The sequence below is a fragment of the Macrosteles quadrilineatus genome, unplaced genomic scaffold, assembly GCF_028750875.1.
Source record: "Macrosteles quadrilineatus isolate MER2022 unplaced genomic scaffold, UCM_ALF_1.0 Scaffold_7__1_contigs__length_78375512, whole genome shotgun sequence".
NCBI classification, from domain to species: Eukaryota; Metazoa; Arthropoda; class Insecta; order Hemiptera; family Cicadellidae; genus Macrosteles; species Macrosteles quadrilineatus.
In genome coordinates, this window is record NW_026542600.1 from 29,807,118 (window position 1) to 29,824,478 (window position 17,361).

The 17,361-nt window shown below is 39.4% G+C and overlaps 1 protein-coding gene across 3 annotated transcripts in view; it reads left to right on the top strand.

Moving 5' to 3' along the window:
- LOC128998214 (MAM and LDL-receptor class A domain-containing protein 1-like) overlaps window positions 1-17,190 on the top strand; it is a 76,768-nt gene extending 59,578 nt beyond the window's left edge. For all 3 annotated transcript variants that reach the window (XM_054424244.1, XM_054424245.1, XM_054424243.1), the window contains exons 6-18: window positions 280-448; window positions 1,258-1,434; window positions 5,984-6,140; window positions 6,559-6,743; window positions 7,339-7,423; window positions 7,769-7,939; window positions 8,911-9,025; window positions 11,203-11,377; window positions 11,588-11,675; window positions 12,537-12,695; window positions 14,890-15,086; window positions 15,765-15,930; window positions 16,852-17,190. In XM_054424244.1, the coding sequence (XP_054280219.1) occupies window positions 280-448; window positions 1,258-1,434; window positions 5,984-6,140; window positions 6,559-6,743; window positions 7,339-7,423; window positions 7,769-7,939; window positions 8,911-9,025; window positions 11,203-11,377; window positions 11,588-11,675; window positions 12,537-12,695; window positions 14,890-15,086; window positions 15,765-15,930; window positions 16,852-16,907 (1,900 nt within the window). In that variant the 3' untranslated portion in view covers window positions 16,908-17,190. The remainder of the gene's footprint in view (window positions 1-279; window positions 449-1,257; window positions 1,435-5,983; window positions 6,141-6,558; window positions 6,744-7,338; window positions 7,424-7,768; window positions 7,940-8,910; window positions 9,026-11,202; window positions 11,378-11,587; window positions 11,676-12,536; window positions 12,696-14,889; window positions 15,087-15,764; window positions 15,931-16,851) is intronic.
- Window positions 17,191-17,361: the final 171 nt, after the last annotated feature.

Below are 17,361 nucleotides of genomic sequence, written 5' to 3' on the forward strand. Positions count from 1 at the left end.
AAGCGGTGGTAGGGTTTCTTCTTTGATGATCATACTACATATCATTCTTGAATATTTGGAGTGTGGTTGGTAGTATGTATGGGGGTATTCAATTACTTTATCTTTAGTACAGTCATATATTTTTCTAAAACACGCCATGTCTGCTTAACAACTTACTTACTTCCCATAATTAGTGAAACAACCCTAACAATCCTCATTACAACAATCATTGCAGTTTAAAATAGTTGTGTAACATTTTAGTTGAAGCATATTGCAAGCTATTTATTGAATACCATTCAGTTTTGCCATAGATGGTTTGAGTGCTTCGGGGCTGCGGATTATCTTGCAGCCAGTAAACAAGGATGGGAAGCCTGATGGGTACCTTCGGGTTCTTTGGGGCACCAAGGACCCTACCAACCACATGTGGATGAAGTCTGAAGTCTTGTACACTTACAACAAGGACCACCAGGTATTATACTTGATAATGGATCTTGAAGTTGAAATAGTAATATTCAAGGCATATGGTGACATTTTTAACATTACACTTTAAACAAATTTTCCTTTTAATGTAACACCTTTTTATCTAATTTTTTAAATTAGATCATTGAGGTCATAACTCCTTCCAAACCCTCATTTAATTTCATCCCCACATAAACTACCTATTCAATTTGATTTAGGATAAAAATTACTATTTCACCCAAAATTACCTATCCATACATTGGAAACAAGGCACTTAAATCTCCCACTCAAATTAGAATTTAAAATATGCCTGTACTTTTAATTTTCTGAAAATGATGTTTTTCATATTAGACATTCAAATTCAATAAAAACTAAAACAAAAATAATTAAATAGGTGTTTTACCAGGCAATGATGTTTTGGCACATGGCTTATCTCGCTCGAGGGACAAGTAGAAACAGTTGAAGAAGCAATGTTTTCAGCTTGACTTAGACACTGTACTATATGGTTATTGCCCAGAATAAAGTGGGAGAGAGAGTAACTCTGTATTTATTCTGTTATTACACTTTATTCCTATCCAATACTTGCCCATTTATGAAATAGAGAACTACTAAATATGAAATTATCAGAGTCAAAGGGATGGAGGAGGATTTAGGGGAGGGTTCATAGTTTCTTCTTCAATTCCAATCCATCAAATTCAAGAAATCAATAACTGGCTAAATCAATAGACAACATAAAAATAAAGTAAATATAACAATATTTGAATGAATCCCTAGTAGGAAACAGCACAAATTGTACTATTTACATTGGGCTGGTTACAGATAGTGTTTGAAGGAGTGGCCAAGGAACTGCCGGATCCTTACCGCAAGTATCGAGGCTACGTAGCCGTGGACAGCATCATGCTTAAGCCTGGGTCGGAGTGCAAGGGCCACTGTACATTTGAAGGGGGCTTCTGCGGCTGGACCAACGATGCCAATGACGACTTTGACTGGTCTTTGGTAAGTGCTGATGTTTATTCATTTGAACACCATGGATTATTCATTAAATAAACTATGCGTCTATTTTTAACTTTTTTCCTCTCCTCTTATGAACATAAAAACCCAAATAATTGAAACACAAGTTTCCAGTGGGCTATGTCATAGTTAAAGACAAGAACAGCATAGCATAGCAAAATGCCTGAATTTAGTTGCACCACAAAAAGGATCCACCCATCCCATCAACATCCAACTGAACCATCCACCATTTATCTTAGGTGGACCTTTCCCACTAGCTCTCTCTACCTTAGACACGTGACCTCCTCATGTGCCAGTTTGGATAGTGACAGGATTTGAACCCTCAATCCACCATGCTGTCTCCATTCATCAAACACTCAACTGTCTTCCACTAGCAACGCTGGTCAACTCAATTCTCAAGCGAAAGTTGACGTTGGAATTGAGGGACCTAGACGAACTCACGACTGAGGACGAGGTCTCTGCAGTCAAGTCTGTCCTCGGGGAATTCACTGAGATGAAGATCTTTGTCACTTTGTCAAGGCCAACTCTTGAGGGCAAAAGATGGCAAAATTGACGTTGGGAGCTAGAGATGAGAGAAAACTCCTATAGCTGAAGGGCTCATAAAGGTCGGATGGGTGAGGTGCCGAATCCGCGAGAAGCTCGTAGCCCCCAGGTGTTACAAATGCCTGGGGTTCAACCACATAGCCAATCGTTGCAAAGGTCACCACAGAAGCAACATCAAGTGCGGTGGTCAAGATCACAGGGTCAGTGTTTGCAGCCCCACTGAATCTTGTGTCCTTTGCACAGAGGCCGGCTTGAAGAACGACACCATCAAGCACGCTCCGGGATCAAACCGTTGTGCTGCTATAAGCAAGCACTGCTGAAGGTCCGCTAATCCACCCAGAAATGAATGTGCCCTTCAAGTGAGCAATATCAGAACCGACGCTCTCCTCAGTGGTTCCCTTATGTTTCTGGGATGGTAGCCATCTGGGTCCTTGACCCCGGGAAGGTACCGATCTTGGATTCCGGTGCGGGAAACGGTTTTGTGTGGGTGCGGAGCAGAGGTCTAACTTTCTTCTTCTGCTACCTTACACCCAACCAGCCCATTGCAGAGTACCACCAGATTGTCGATTCTCTAGAGGATGAGATCCTAAACGTCGATGGTGGGGTTTTTTGGGTTTCCGCAAAATACGTATGCGGAGATTTCAAAGCTAGGGTGGTGGAATGGAGTTTACTCCAAACAAACACAAGAGGACGATGTGTTTTAGAGATGGCAGGCTGGGTCCTCATATCCTAAACACAGGAAACGTCTCCACTTTGGGTCGCCAAGGATATGGAGAGACGATTCCTGACATATCTCTGGCATCTGAAGGCCTATCTAATAGGATCATTAACTGGCGAGTGTCCGAAGGCAATTGTTTTCAGGTTACTTCCTGAGCTCAGGCGTCCATATGCCAACTCTGCCCATCCATCTCAATGTTGGAACCTCAGTTGTCTTTCCCGAGACATCTTTTGGGGATGTATCGGGGATCAAACCATTGGGGACATTGGAAGTGCCGTATTTCATGCCACATCGACGATACTTCTCATTTCTTCGGCGTGTGACTGTTCCATGCCCAGGATTTCCGCCCACCGCAGGAAGAAGCCATTAGTTTACTGGTGGACACCTGAGATTGCAGAACTCCGGAGAAAATGCCTTAGCCTCCTGACGAGCAGGGCATCGTGCCAGAAACCGGCCTGAAGCCAATGCCAGATCGGCAGAGCACAATGCCACCAGGCGAGATCTCCGTGGTGCAATCAACCGGAGTAAGGTAAGGTGCTGCAAGCAACTGTGTCAGGACATCGGCAACAACCCCTGGGGGATGGGCTACAAGATAGTAACCCAAAAGCTAGGGACTCGTTCACCTGCACCTTTGGTCATGGAGCTTGCTGCCATGGCTGCTGTCGTCGACTCGTTGTTTCCAAAGCACCCAGCGCGACCAACTAGAGAATTCTGGGATATTGACGAGTTCCCAGCCTTTCCGGAAGAGGAACTTACCTTCGCTGTCTGATCCCTGAGAAATCAAAGAGCACCCGGTCCTGATGGCATTCCTGTGGAAATCCTCAAGCTCGTTGTTGAGTACAATCCAAAGCTACTGTTGGATAGTTTCAACGCCTGTTTGGTAGACGGCATTTTCCCGACGGCGTGGAAGGTGGCTCGCCTTGTACTGATCCCCAAGGCGAAGAGTGCACCAGGAATCCCCTCTTCTTTCCGCCCACTGTGTATGCTTGACACCGTCGGCAAAGTGATGGAGAAGTTAATTCGTGTCAGACTGACCGAGGCTATCGTCTCTGCGGGTGATTTGTCCCCGCAGCAGCATGGTTTTCGTTCTGGTCACTCGAGCATTGACGCCATCCAAGAGGTAGTTGAGTCAGTGCAGAGTGCGGAGAACTACAGTCATTGGTTGCACCGCTTAGTTCTCCTCGTCACTCTTGGCGTGAAGAACGCATTCAACTCCGCCAGGTGGGGTGATATGCTACAGGCGCTTGAGCACACATTCCTCTTTACATCCTGCGAATGATTGAGTCCTACCTTTCGAACTGTGTCTTGCTTTTTGACACCACCGAAGGTCAGCGCCGGATCTCTGTCACTTCTGGGGCTGCACAGGGATCGATCCTTGGACCTGATCTCTGGAACATGTCTTACGACAGTCTGCTAAGACTCGAAATGCCAGACGAGACCCACCTCGTTGGCTATGCCGACGACGTCACTGCTCTGGTTGCAGGCAGATGCGTCGAAGAAGCAGAGCTTAAACTTGGTGTAGTAATGCTCCGTGTCAACGAGTGGATGCAGAACCACGGCTTGTTGCTGGCGGTCGAAAAGACGGAGATCGTGGTCCTAACCAAGAATAGAATTCCCACCGTCCTTCCTGTGCAAGTAGGCTATGCACGATTGGAGACCAAACTGTATGCCAAATACCTTGGTGTTATGATTGACAGCAAAATGTCTTTCGGGGAGCAGATTAATCAAACTGTTGACAAAGCCGCTAAGGGATCACATGCCTACTAAGGCTGTCCTTAGTAGGCTTATGCCAAACGTCGGCAGACTCCACTCCTGCAAGCGCCGCCTACTGATGTCTGCTGTCCAATCAGTACTCTTGTACGGCGCTGAGGTCTGAGCCCATGTGCTGGAGAGGCGTGTCTTCTGTGACAGGCTCTCCTGTGCTCAGCTTCGAGGGTCCTTGCGAGTTGCTTCTGCCTACCTTATGGTCTCCGAGCCTGAAGTCATGGTGATTACCAGTGTCATCCCCGTCTTCCGTCTCGCGAGAGAGCAACAGATAATCTACCGCAGGAGACCTGAAGTAGATAGGGAGACTGCTGCCAGAGAAGAACGCGACCGCAGTTTTGATCGCTGGCAGAGGGAATGGGAGACCGAGTCTTGGGGACGTTGGACCGCCAGGCTCATTCCTAGCATCTGACCATGGGTGGAACGGGAGCATGGTGAGGTTGGGTATTTCGTAACCCAGTTTTTGTCTGGTCACGGGTACTTCCGGGCCTTTTTGCACCGAATGCTGAAGGCCGCCAGCCCGGACTGTCTGTACTGTCCTGGCATTGCAGACACGGCCGAGCACACCTTCTTCTTTTGTGACAGGTGGCATGTCCGCCAAGCCCTCTCGATCACTGAGATCGGCGCCGACATTACTGTTGGAGGTATGCTCCAGGGGGAGGGAACCTGGAACTGTGTAAAGCAGTTCATTGAGGCCCTACTTCGGAATAAGAAGGTCGATCTTGATCGGCCTTAGTTTTGTGAGGAAACTAGAAGGTAAGCCCTAGTGGCGTAGTTTAAAATGCCTAGCCCGAAGTAATGTGCTAACAGTTCCAGGCTAGTGTCCTAGGAGATGAGGGGAATTTTTAGCTGGTAGTCCGGGAAATTGAGCCTGCGGGAGTCTGGAACTACTGAGAGGCCATTGAACATCTCAGTGTGCGTAGATGCATCTTAAAATCCTCAAAAAAAAAAAAAAACGGTGGTCAACTAAAAACTCAAGCGTAGTAGTTCTAAGCTTGGTTCCTAGGCTGCAGCCCTTGTCAGATATAACTTTCAGCTAGTTGAAGCTCAAAGAGTTAAGAAATTGGGAAGCTCAACAATCTTTTATTTAGATTTTATTTTCTCTCTTATCACCTTTATTTGTATTTGTCTCTCTTATGTATTTACGGTACTTACGTATTATACGGAGGCCACTTATTTTACAGCGCGCTGCGGCGGTTAGGTTAGGTTGGTCTATTATAAATATGTTTGTAGGACTTTCCTACTTTCGTTATGAATCGAACCAGACAAGTCATAAAAGCTTCATGATGACCAAACCTAACCGCCGCAGCGCGTTGTGTAAGGGTGGCCTCCGTATAATACGTAAGTACCGTATTTACTATATATATATTTATATTTATACATATATTTGTCTCTTATGTACATAAATTAGGCAATATTTCAATTTAATGGGTTTATAAAATACAAATAAGGACTATTGGAATGGGATGAGTTATATTTTTTAGAACAATAAATCATATGCATTACCAGGGGCGTGGGAGCCGTAACCCCTCCACTGGACCGGCCACAGATCGCTCCAGCTTCATCTACGGAGGTATGGAGGGAGGTTACGCCTTCATCGACTCTTCCTACCCTCGCAGACCTGGCGATGTAGCTCGGCTCTCTAGTATGGAGTTTGAACCTACAGGTAGAAATATTACAATATGTATGTACTTGACTTGTTTATTTAATGATTTGAGTCACAGAAACAAATTGTAAAATAAAAACCTATATCTTTTTGTACAATGTGGATGAATGTAGTATTTTTCTTTTTATATGATCAGGCAACATAGCCTGATAGTATTGGGCACTTAGCCAGCTCATTTGACTATTCCCAAATCTATAACAATCCTTTAATAATTTAAACACTTACTCCTTAACAAACCAAAAGTGTTGAAAAATCTAAAAGAATTACTCATAATATAATCAATATTTACACTATTAGTGAATTCAAAAAGTTTATATTTCTAACAAATTTGAAGGGCTAAAGATCCAATCCTCTGCTATCATTTAATATAAGGCAATCTATTAAATTTCATTCATACAAACTCTATAACCTTGTCTAGGGGCTGACATGCCATTGTGTATGCGGTTCTGGACACACATGTATGGGAATGGAGTAGGAACTCTCAGCATCCATCTACAAGACACAAGAGACAGTACGGAGCAGCAGATATGGAGTCTATCAGGGGAGGCTGGCAATGCCTGGTATCAGGCTGAGGTACCTGTGTCTTCAGCCAACACTTTCAAGGTAAGTCCCACAAAATGTATTTTTGTATTGATTTATTTTGATGTTATATTTTAATACATGCAAAGTCAAATTTATTTTGGAACTTCTTTTTTTTACCAGCCCAACAGTTTTTGGTTTAGTGAGGGTTCTACTTTCCTATCTTTCCTCTATTTTGTTCTTACGGGAGTCAAACATCAAAACACACTCTACATGGACTTGATATACACTTAGGTGCATTTAAACTCACTTAAGCTCATCCATGAGGAAGACAATTATATTCCCGAATATAATTTTGTCCATGCTGTAACCAATAATGGACAAACCAAACGGATAGTAGTTGGTGAATGATTTAAGAAGAAAGAGCTTGATTTAATAAGACTTAAAATACACAAACCCATTTAGCTACAGATAAGTAGGGGGCCTATACATTTATGCTCAAACTAAGTAACCTCTTATGTTTTTATTAAATTGTGTTGATATCTTATTAATTAGGGATGAATACCCTGTAGAGGAAGCAACTCAGGCCTCACACAAATTCTTTATATTATATTTTCTGAAAATTATTTTAATTAGATCATTATTTTAGTTAGAAAACTAACAAATTGGTTTGTTGCAGATTGTGTTGGTTGGTAAAATTGGGAAAAATAACCTTGGTGACATTGCTGTGGATGATATTTCACTAACTCCTGGCAGTTGTCCCAGTAAGTAGATATTCTGTTGTTTCAAAGAAAGTAAATTTGCACAATATTATTGATATCCTTTAAAATATCAATTTCAGTTCATTAAGAAGGTGAATTTACAAGGATTTTACTCACTTATATATTTTATTTTTCCAAACAAATTTTAATAAATAAGGACTTGGAGTTTGTAACATTTTCTATTGGAAACCATCAGAACAAAACTAGATTTTGTCCGTCTGAGGAGCAATGGAATCACAAGGCAGTACCAGGTATTTCAACCTTTTTACGATAACCCAGCCTCAGAATCTGAATAGCACATAATTATTTTTTTTATGTTCTGAACTGGTAGAAAATTCTTGTTTTCAGCTGCTCCACAAGTAGCGGCTCCAGGATCAGGTGATTGTACTTTTGAAGTGGATGAATGTGGTTGGTCTAATGTGGGCTCCCGTGAACGAGTGGATGACATAGACTGGGAGCGAACCTCCGGTCAATCCTTGCGCACGGCAACCATAGACCACACTTTGGGAACTGAGAAAGGTAACTCGTCTAAATTTCCAAATTCTTACTGGTAAATGTTTACCTAAAATTATAAAAAATGTTCATACCGGTAGCTATAAAAACAACACCCGCAGCTGAAATTTTTTACTATGGATAGCACTTGACATTCTATTTTCATATGCAGTTTTGGAATAAAAATTAAAATAGTTGAATTTAGCCACTGTCAGGGTATTCTGATGTAAAATATACCAACATTTAGAAAATGAACTTTTAGACTGTGGCCCACTATGTGAGTAACTCATTCAATTATGTACTTTTGTATGATAAATTATATGTTTTTTTCTCCATCCCCGTTTCAGAACATGAAATATATTAGATTACCTTTGTTATCTGTAGCTCTTGAGTTGGTAAGATGTTTGTGTCACCCTGCATTTCACCAGCTTGTGTGACATCTTAAGGGGTTTTCTTAAGTTATGTTCTTATCATTATACAGTACTATACTGTATTTACAAAAAATAAAGTCTCTTGTAAATAGGAAGAGAATTTTTGAGTAATTGAGGTTAAGCCACAATAATTTAGATGACAAAAGAGTAAAATTTGACTTATCAAGGTAGTACAAACCAACAATCAACAAGGGAGCAAGAGAGGGCCTTGGTTAAAGTCGGTTTGCACTTAGTCTGTATGTTATTAGATATAAAACTAATAAAGGTACTTTTAACATTGTGATTTCAAGGAGATTATGATAAATTTGACATATTAATTAACTTTTGATATCAAGGTTCGAGTTATTGAGGTCCTAGTATAGCTTTTATTTGGTTATGCTTATTTTAGCTATTCAACCCTGGTTTTTACTTCACTTTGCCAGTTGAAAACATTCTGTAGTGTGTTTCACAACTTTAATTAAATTCACGCTAAACTCTTACAAACATACGGGTACAATCAAGCAGTCTAATAACATATGTGATGTGTGCACAGTAAATTACCAGCATTATGTTATTTTAATTGTGCAGGGTACCTGATGACCCTGGCTCGTAGCACTGTCCAAAGACCTGGCAGTAGAGCTTGGTTCACATCTAGAGACCTCAAGACTGAAGGCCTCACAGGACCAAAATGTCTCTCCTTCTGGTAATCCGCAATTTAAAATCCAAACCTAATGTTTTTTAATACAGTATTACCTTTTAGGGCAGATTGATGGGCTTACTTCTGGCTTATAACAAATGCTCAACAACAATGTGAAGATTATACAGGGTGCGGCAAAAAAACCTATCTATTTATGTAGCGCACTGTTCAGCAACAAGTTGTCTGAGAGTGGTGGGGTTAGGCTCATTGGAAAGCCTATATGATGCCATTATCTGTGGTAACCTGAGCAGTGGTCACCTGAGCATCGTGCGTTTGTTATCGAGTCTTAGCTTAGCGGCAGTTCCGTTCCTTTTTTTTTATTAGGGCGACGTTGATTCCGTCAAGTAACACAATCATGTGGTGGGTTACCAACTTTAGAACAATGGCTTCTGCGTTCAAAAAGAAGCTTAGAAGCCGTCCAAAGTCAGATAGGACGTCAGACTAACATTCGATAGAGTCCGTGCTGCTGTGGAAAACAGTCCTCGTAGGCCCCCACAAAAACAAACATTCGCTTTGAACATGCCTGGCCGCTCGGTTAAACTAATTTTGAAGCTCGATCTTAATTCTTATCCCTACAGATTAATTTGTATTAATCTGTTCAATTTGGTTGATTATCCATAAAGATAATCACACCAGAACCTCTCCATGTCGAACTAAATTAAAGAATGCATGGAAATGCCGATGAGTTGCAATGACTGAATCATTACTTTTTTTAACTACTCGATAACGTACCCGTGTTGCTCAGGTTACCACTGCTCTAAGACTACAGAAAATGGCATAGTGTAGGCTTTCCAACAAACCTGCTCCCATCACCCTCAGATGACCTGTCGATGAACAGTGTGCTGCGAAAAATAGATCGGTTTTTTTGCCGCACCCTAGCTGCATAACACAGAAATCATATTATTTTTTATACAAGATTGCACAAAAACCGTAAATATTTGCAAATACCTATGTTTTTGAAACATTCAACTCACAGCACTGCATAATTTACTGTGTAGTATCACAACCATATATGAGTAGTAGAGTTACTGGACACAAATCAATATGCTAACTAACATGTGAAAACATAGAACAGTTCTCAGGTATCATAAAATTGGTTGGTTGATATAAGTTAGCTGTGTTTTATTGGAGTTGTAGTTTATTATTTGTGCTTCAATCAGGGCCGTTAAAATAAATGGGCATGGTAGGCCAGGGGGCAAGAGGGTTTAGGTTTAGGTTTTTTGGTGTTGCAAGGTAGGGAAAATTACCCCACAAGGTAGAGGGGTCATAGCGCATCACATCAAACTGAGGGCCTGGCTTCAGTGTTATATGTCAATGATTATGTAAGTTTTCTTCTACATGTTTACTTTCTCCCCCTATAAAAGTATGTGAAGAAAGTATTGTTTTCGTCAACATTTTTTAGCTCGAGGTTAGAGTGGTTATATCTGTTTTGGGCTCCCCTGAACCGAAAAAAGTGGTTTTTGAAGAGATGTGTGTCTGTGTGTGTATGTGTGGATGTGTACAGCGCTACAGACCACACCTGTGGTTAGATTTTGATGAAACTAGGTATGTAGGTACAGTACTAACCCATGGTATCTCCAGTGGTTTTTTTCATTTTTTAAAATATAAATTTTAATGTTGATTTTCCCATAAAAGCCCATAAAATAACAGAAAATATATTTTTCTCAAAAATGGCCTGAACGATTTGGGCAAACATTTAGTATATTAAAGCCCTTTAAAGTCTGAACAAAATGGTTTAATTCTCATTCCTGTAGAAATTATGGTTCAAAGGTTATTGTAACTTATGCTATTTTCCCATAAAACACATGAAAAAACTTAAAAATAGATAAATTCTTCAAAAATAAAAGTGCGCTCTGATTGAAATTTGTCTCTTATGGTCCTAATAATTTTTACAAAATAGTGTAACACCCCATTGCTGTAAAAATTACGGTTCATAAGCTATTGCAACTTTTGCGATTTTCCCTATAAATATCATAGATACTCCCATCGCTTACTCATGATAAAGGTTTTTGACGAGCAAACGGTAGAAAGTATGTGTCAGATTGGTGATACCGTTTATTTTATATGATATTGACAGTGGAGCGTTTTAAGTTTTAATATATAGTGAATCAAAGGGTTTTCAAAATTTAATAATGTATTTTAATTAGTTTATTTTCCCTCAGACCTTTATGTTTACTGTCCAGGTACCTGATGAATGAACCTTTCATAGACAACGCAGGACCTAGCCTAGGAGCCCTGTCAGTGTATGCCAAGCCAATGGATGGCTCTAAGGACATGAAGCCTGTATGGAGACTATACAACCACCAGGGACCAGAGTGGCAATATGCTCAGGCTCTTATACAGGAGCCAAATGACATGGTAAGCATTATATCAATACACTCATAAATGTCATAAATGACATAAATGTCATAGTTTGAATTGTTTTTAAACTCTTTGATATGCTTCATTGATTTTCTTTTAATTTTGGTCACAAATAATCAAAAACCTTTTGTTTCTTTTAAGATTGTGTACAATAATTGTTAACCCACAGTAATTTTTGCAATCTTATTTTTTTATTTTTTATTTCAGATTATAATTGAAGGTATCTGGGGATCAAGTCGAGCCAATGGGTTCATCGCATTTGATGACATAACATTTTTCGGTGGAGCTTGTTCAAGTAAGTATATCTAAAGTTCGTATCAAAAATATGTGACAAAGTTTTTAAGTCTTAACTATGTTAATGCAATGGTTTTATGAAACAGTTATATAGGTTTAAATTATCTGGTAACATGTTAGTACAAAACGATCCTTGGTAGTTTACAAAGACTACAGCTGCGTTGTGCTGCAGATGGAGCACATCATCAGGTCAGAATGTCAGCATGTGTTTAAATATTCCTCACGGTGGAGTTTGTTAGAAGTTTTGTACTATACAAATACAACTTGCAGCGAAAGTTTAAAACTTTGTCTTCACTTTATTCAGAAAATCCAGAGACCATTCCATCATGGAACAGTTATAGAGTAATATCTGTACCTGTGTTTTAAAAGTAATATTTTCTGTTTCAATAGGAGAAAACAGTGTAGTATGTTCTAAGTTATAACACTGTATAATATTTATAGTATTTTTATAGTTAAAACATTGGACCAGATATCTTTGATCGTAAACTTTTAGTAAAAGTCCTTGGCTAAAAAAACATCTTAACTTAGTTAGTATCAAATTTACCCAATGAATCCTACCCATCCCACAATCATATTTCAGACTTGGGTTAAAATACCTACTATCCCATCTGTGTGCCCACTTAAAATAGTGATTTATGAAAATTATGCAACTAATTTTAGCCAAGCACTAAAGATGCAAAATAAATTCCCCACAAGTAGGTAATACTCTCTAATTAAGAAGTAAAAAAATCAGTGGATTTGAAAAAAACAATTTACATGCTCTTAATGAAGGTTTCAAATTATTCTTATACTGGTACTGCAAAAAACGCATATAATTCAAGTTGGAAGTAATATGCTACAATTTGTATGTTTGGTTCGGTAGCAATCCCAGGAGGAGCAGTAGTGAGGCCAGGAGAGTGCAGGTTTGAGCGAGACATGTGCGGATGGAGCAACGGAACAGACAAGATGGCGTCATCTTGGAGACTTGCCACAGTTACACGACGACCAGCAAACCTTCCTGACAAGACCTTTGGAGCACCTGGTAACTTGACTCATCATATAAATATTAACAATCCCTGTAAAACTGTAAAATTACCAACGTATTCATGTTTTTTTTTTTTACTATTAGCCAGTGTGTAGTGCATTAAACCAGTCTTGTAATATATCATCAGTTCAATTCACAATGCCCAAATTGTTTCAAAGCTTTGTCAAGTTCATAAAAAGCTTTTTCTTATAAAGGTTGTTTATAAATTAAAGTATTCAATAAGCTCACATCATGGCCAAGCAAGCTAGTTCAATCTGACACAAGCATCGATTTCCTTACAATATCCACTGCTATTCCAGCAGGTCCATCTCTATATGTGGCGTTTAGTCTCTTCATAAGTAGCCAATAACAATCAGGGCCGATTTACCGAATAGGCAAGGTAGGCACGTGCCTAGGGCGCGAGGCAATTGGCATTTTTGGGGGGCGCCAAAAATATAGGAAAAAGAAAGAAAATTGTGGCCGTTTTTGCATGCGATCGCGGTAAACTGATAATCCCTTGCGGCCGTGTAGACACCTTAACAGTCACCCACAATTGCGGCAAGATGTTAATTATTTTCTGCGGTTGTATATACGTCATCATCGTCCGTCTCCCGCGATCGCGGCAAAGTTCTGACTATTTCCAGCGGATGTGTGGATATAATTATCATATGTTTTCTGTGTTATCGTCTTCCTTGATTGCGGCAATATATGAACACATCCCGCGGTCGTGATGAGATTATCACCGTCTACTGCGAATGAGGCAAAATTGTAATCTTTTCCCGGGGTCGTGTGGACATTATCATCTTCTTGTGTGATCACGATAAAATTCTGATAATCCCTCACAGCCGTGAAGACATCATCGTCTCCCGCAGTCGTGAGGCATTGTCATCCTCTCCCGCCATTGCGGCAAATGGTAATCATCTCCCGCAGTTGTTTGGAGATCATCATCGTCTTTCGCGAATGAGGCAAAATTCTGATCTTTCCCGTGGTCGAGTGGACATTATCATCATCTTAAGCGATTGCGGTAAAATTCTGATCATCCCTCGCAGCCGTGTAGAGTAGACATCATTATTGTAACTCCCGCGATCCTGTAGACATCGTAATCGTCTCCTGCAGTCGTGAAGACATCGTAATCGTCTCCCGCGATTACGGCAAAATGTTAATAATATCCCGCAGTTATGTGGAGATCATTATCGTCTTCCGCGATTGTGGCAAATTTCTGACTGTTTTCCGCTGTTGTGTGGACATTATCTTCGTCCTTCTGTGATTGCGGTAATGTTTTGAACATCCCTCGCGGCTCTGTAGATCTGATTGTCGTATTGCGCGATCGCGGTAAAATCATGATCATATCCCGCGGTTGTTTAGACATTATCATCGTCTCGCGCGATCGCAGTAAAATCATGCATGATCATATCCCGTGGTCGTGTAGACATTGTCATCATCTCAAGCGATAACGGCAAAGTTCGGATCATCCCTCGCGGCCTTGTGGAGACATATTATCGTCTCCCGTCTACCGTGGTCATGGAAACGTCACTGTTGTCATGCGCCATCGGTAAATTGAAAATTCCAGTTAGAAATGCAAAATGCACACATAATTCCCGGTTCAAAAAAATCACGCTTAGTTCCCGGATTTACCGGTTGGTGGTCACCATGTATATATTGCAAAGGGGCGCTACTATTTAAGTTGTGCCTAGGGCGCTGACATGGTCAAAAACGGGCCTGATAACAATGTGAGAGAAAATAAAATCAATGCTCCAAGTTCCATGTTCTGTTATAAGATTTCTGTGGTTTAAGGTGTCAACCTTTATTTAAGCCCATCACGAGTTTACGTGAATGGAGAAAAATGTTGGAAAGCAGAAAATATGCATAAGGGTGAAGGGAGTTTGGAGGTGGTCGTACACATTTGCCCAATGTGTACAATGTTTAGTATATAGGCCGGCTGTAATCGGTCATCAGGAGTTGATTTTTTCAATATTTTTTTTCAAGGCAGTGACAAAAAAGGGGGTATATTGCATGCAGATTGCCGTAAACCTGAATGAGAGATTGTTGAACCGATAGGGGCCATCTTTACTAAAATAGCAAAGACAACGGTAAACTCTTGTTGTCTTAAAAACATTCTTTGAGGGAGGGTCAAACTTCTCGTTCAACCTCGTATCTTAAACTCAAGAAGCATTTTTTATTCAAATTGTGTCATAAAATAATTTTCTTACAGATGGATACATATACTACGATCTCTTCAACCAGATTCTCGGCAGCAACATGGTACAACTAGTGTCCCCTCTTATAACCTCAGGGGACGACACTCAGTTATGTTTCTCATTCTGGTATGCTGCGTTTGGAGCAGGAGACTCGGCGGTTCTGCAAGTTATTCGCCAAGATAACTCCTCAGGAGAAGCGTTGCTTGATAAGGTAAATAAGGTTATAATGAGTAAAAGTAATGCTTGTTATTTTTAACTCTTTGATTTGTTTTTATATGTGGCTCTTACTGTATTCTTGTAATGTGTGGATAAAGGTATTCCTTTTTCTTGATGCTAGATAATTATGTTTTATAATATCATCATGTTTAAAAATGGCACATAGCACATTAAACCTCCTTGATATTTTATTTTTTTATTTCAATAGCATATATCTTTAGATCATATATGTGACATAGAAAACAAACTACTGCTCTAATAATGGTGAGTCAGTTGCTCAGTGGGGAGGTTTCAGTCAGACTTCAGTCTGACTATTTCATTCAGTCTAGACTTCATTACACTATGATAGTTCATGATTGTGAGAACATCCTATGACTTGTTTAAAAATTGTTAGAAAACAAACTAAATACACTGAACATCTTCTTAATCAAATATCACACCAATAAATATTTGATTTTTGTATATACTTGTGATAATGGCTTGGGTATAACGTTTGTTGAGAGTTAAAAATTATGTTGACCAAGTTATTCTGACGATTTAAAAACAATATTGTTTATGAATGATAGTTGTATGATATTTTTCGTGCACCAGGATGATTTTTCCAGAAGATAACTTTATCATTATTTTTTAAGTAAAACAAAATGGATTCAACATGATTATTTATTTTTTACAGGTATGGAGCCTGGAGGCAAAGAATATGGACACCACTAGGCCAACATGGATGCCTGCTCAGGTGACGTTGGATGCAAGCACGGACTTCCGAATTGTTCTTGGTGGCCAAGCAACCAATGGCGGTTTCGCTGTAGACGACATTGGATTTTCCTCTGGCTCCTGCCCAAGTAAGTTGCACTAAAAGTTCTTCTAGGGAAAATCAGGCTTACACAATCCCTACATTCTTCTACAACATAAAACACTTTTAATTTTCTTGCATATATTTTTGTTTCTAATAAACATTTTCACATAAATTAAATTAAATTAAAATTGTATTTTCAAATGTGCATGATGATTTTTGTACAGTCGACCCTCTATAAGACGAATTTCAAGGAGTAGGGGGGATATTCGTCCTATCGAGGTATTCTTAATAAAGAGGTTCGTTTTATCAAGGTTTAATACTACTCTTATTCATCTTATAGAGGTTTCTCCTCTGAACAGAGTCGTGCCAAGCAATGACTAAGGAAGGAAGCGGAATGATGGGGTTTCATGTTGGGACAAGCTTCTCTTTGTTTTGAAAACTACATACTCTATGGAGGTTAAGATATGGAGGATAAGAGAAATTCTTCTTATATATGTCACATTCGTCTTGTAGAGGTTTTGTGCTAAGAGTATTCGTTTTGTAGAGGTTGATCAGGCCAAGCCTGTGTTACAAACAAATTTGTCTTATGGAGGTTTTTAACCTAATTACTACATTGTATAGAGGTGTTTTTAGCATTGACCTTTATGAAAATTTCAAGGGGATTTAAAGAAATTCGTCTTATCAAGAAATTTGTTTTACCGAGGTTCGTACTAATGAGGTTCAACTTTTTAAAGCCGAATAAGACAGTTTTTGAAAAGGCCAGATAATATAAAAACAGTGAAAGAAAAATATGTTATAGGACTTTGATTTACTAATAACTATAACATATATATTCTTTTTAGTTGACACATCTTATCTTCAATTAATTTTAATCTTTGATAATGAACACTTAGCATTATCGAAACAAATACAACTTGTACAAACTAATTAATGATTGTCATTTTAATTAGAAACATGTTTGTTCCAGCACGACCTGAAAGTGCAGAAATGAAAACCAACCAAGAGCTTCAATCACAACAGTAACTTGGAAAAACTTAGCTGCAATTTACAAACTTGCCAAATAAACTTTTGAAAACAAGCATGATTTAATTTGATTTGTTTGTGATCTTCAGTTAGTTTTGTGAACCTCTACCAGTGATTGTGTTACCAGAGGCTTAACATGTAAATAATTTACTTTAGTTGACATTTTTAAGTACCATCAGTATTAGTTTAGATTCATTGTATATTTCATTTTTTATATCTCCTAATACTATTTATTTGTAAGTAATCACTTTTAGCGGTAATTGAGTTTTTCTATGATTGTAAAGTGATTAGAATAATAGATAATAAAAGTGAAAGTTAATTTTTGTCTGCAGGAAATTATCTTATACACCTTCCCAATTCAAACACTTCTTAGTAAGTACTCTAAACTGTATTGATAGTGATATAATAGTTTATTTCCACTGGGAAGAAAAAAGACTCTCCAACTGAAAAGAAA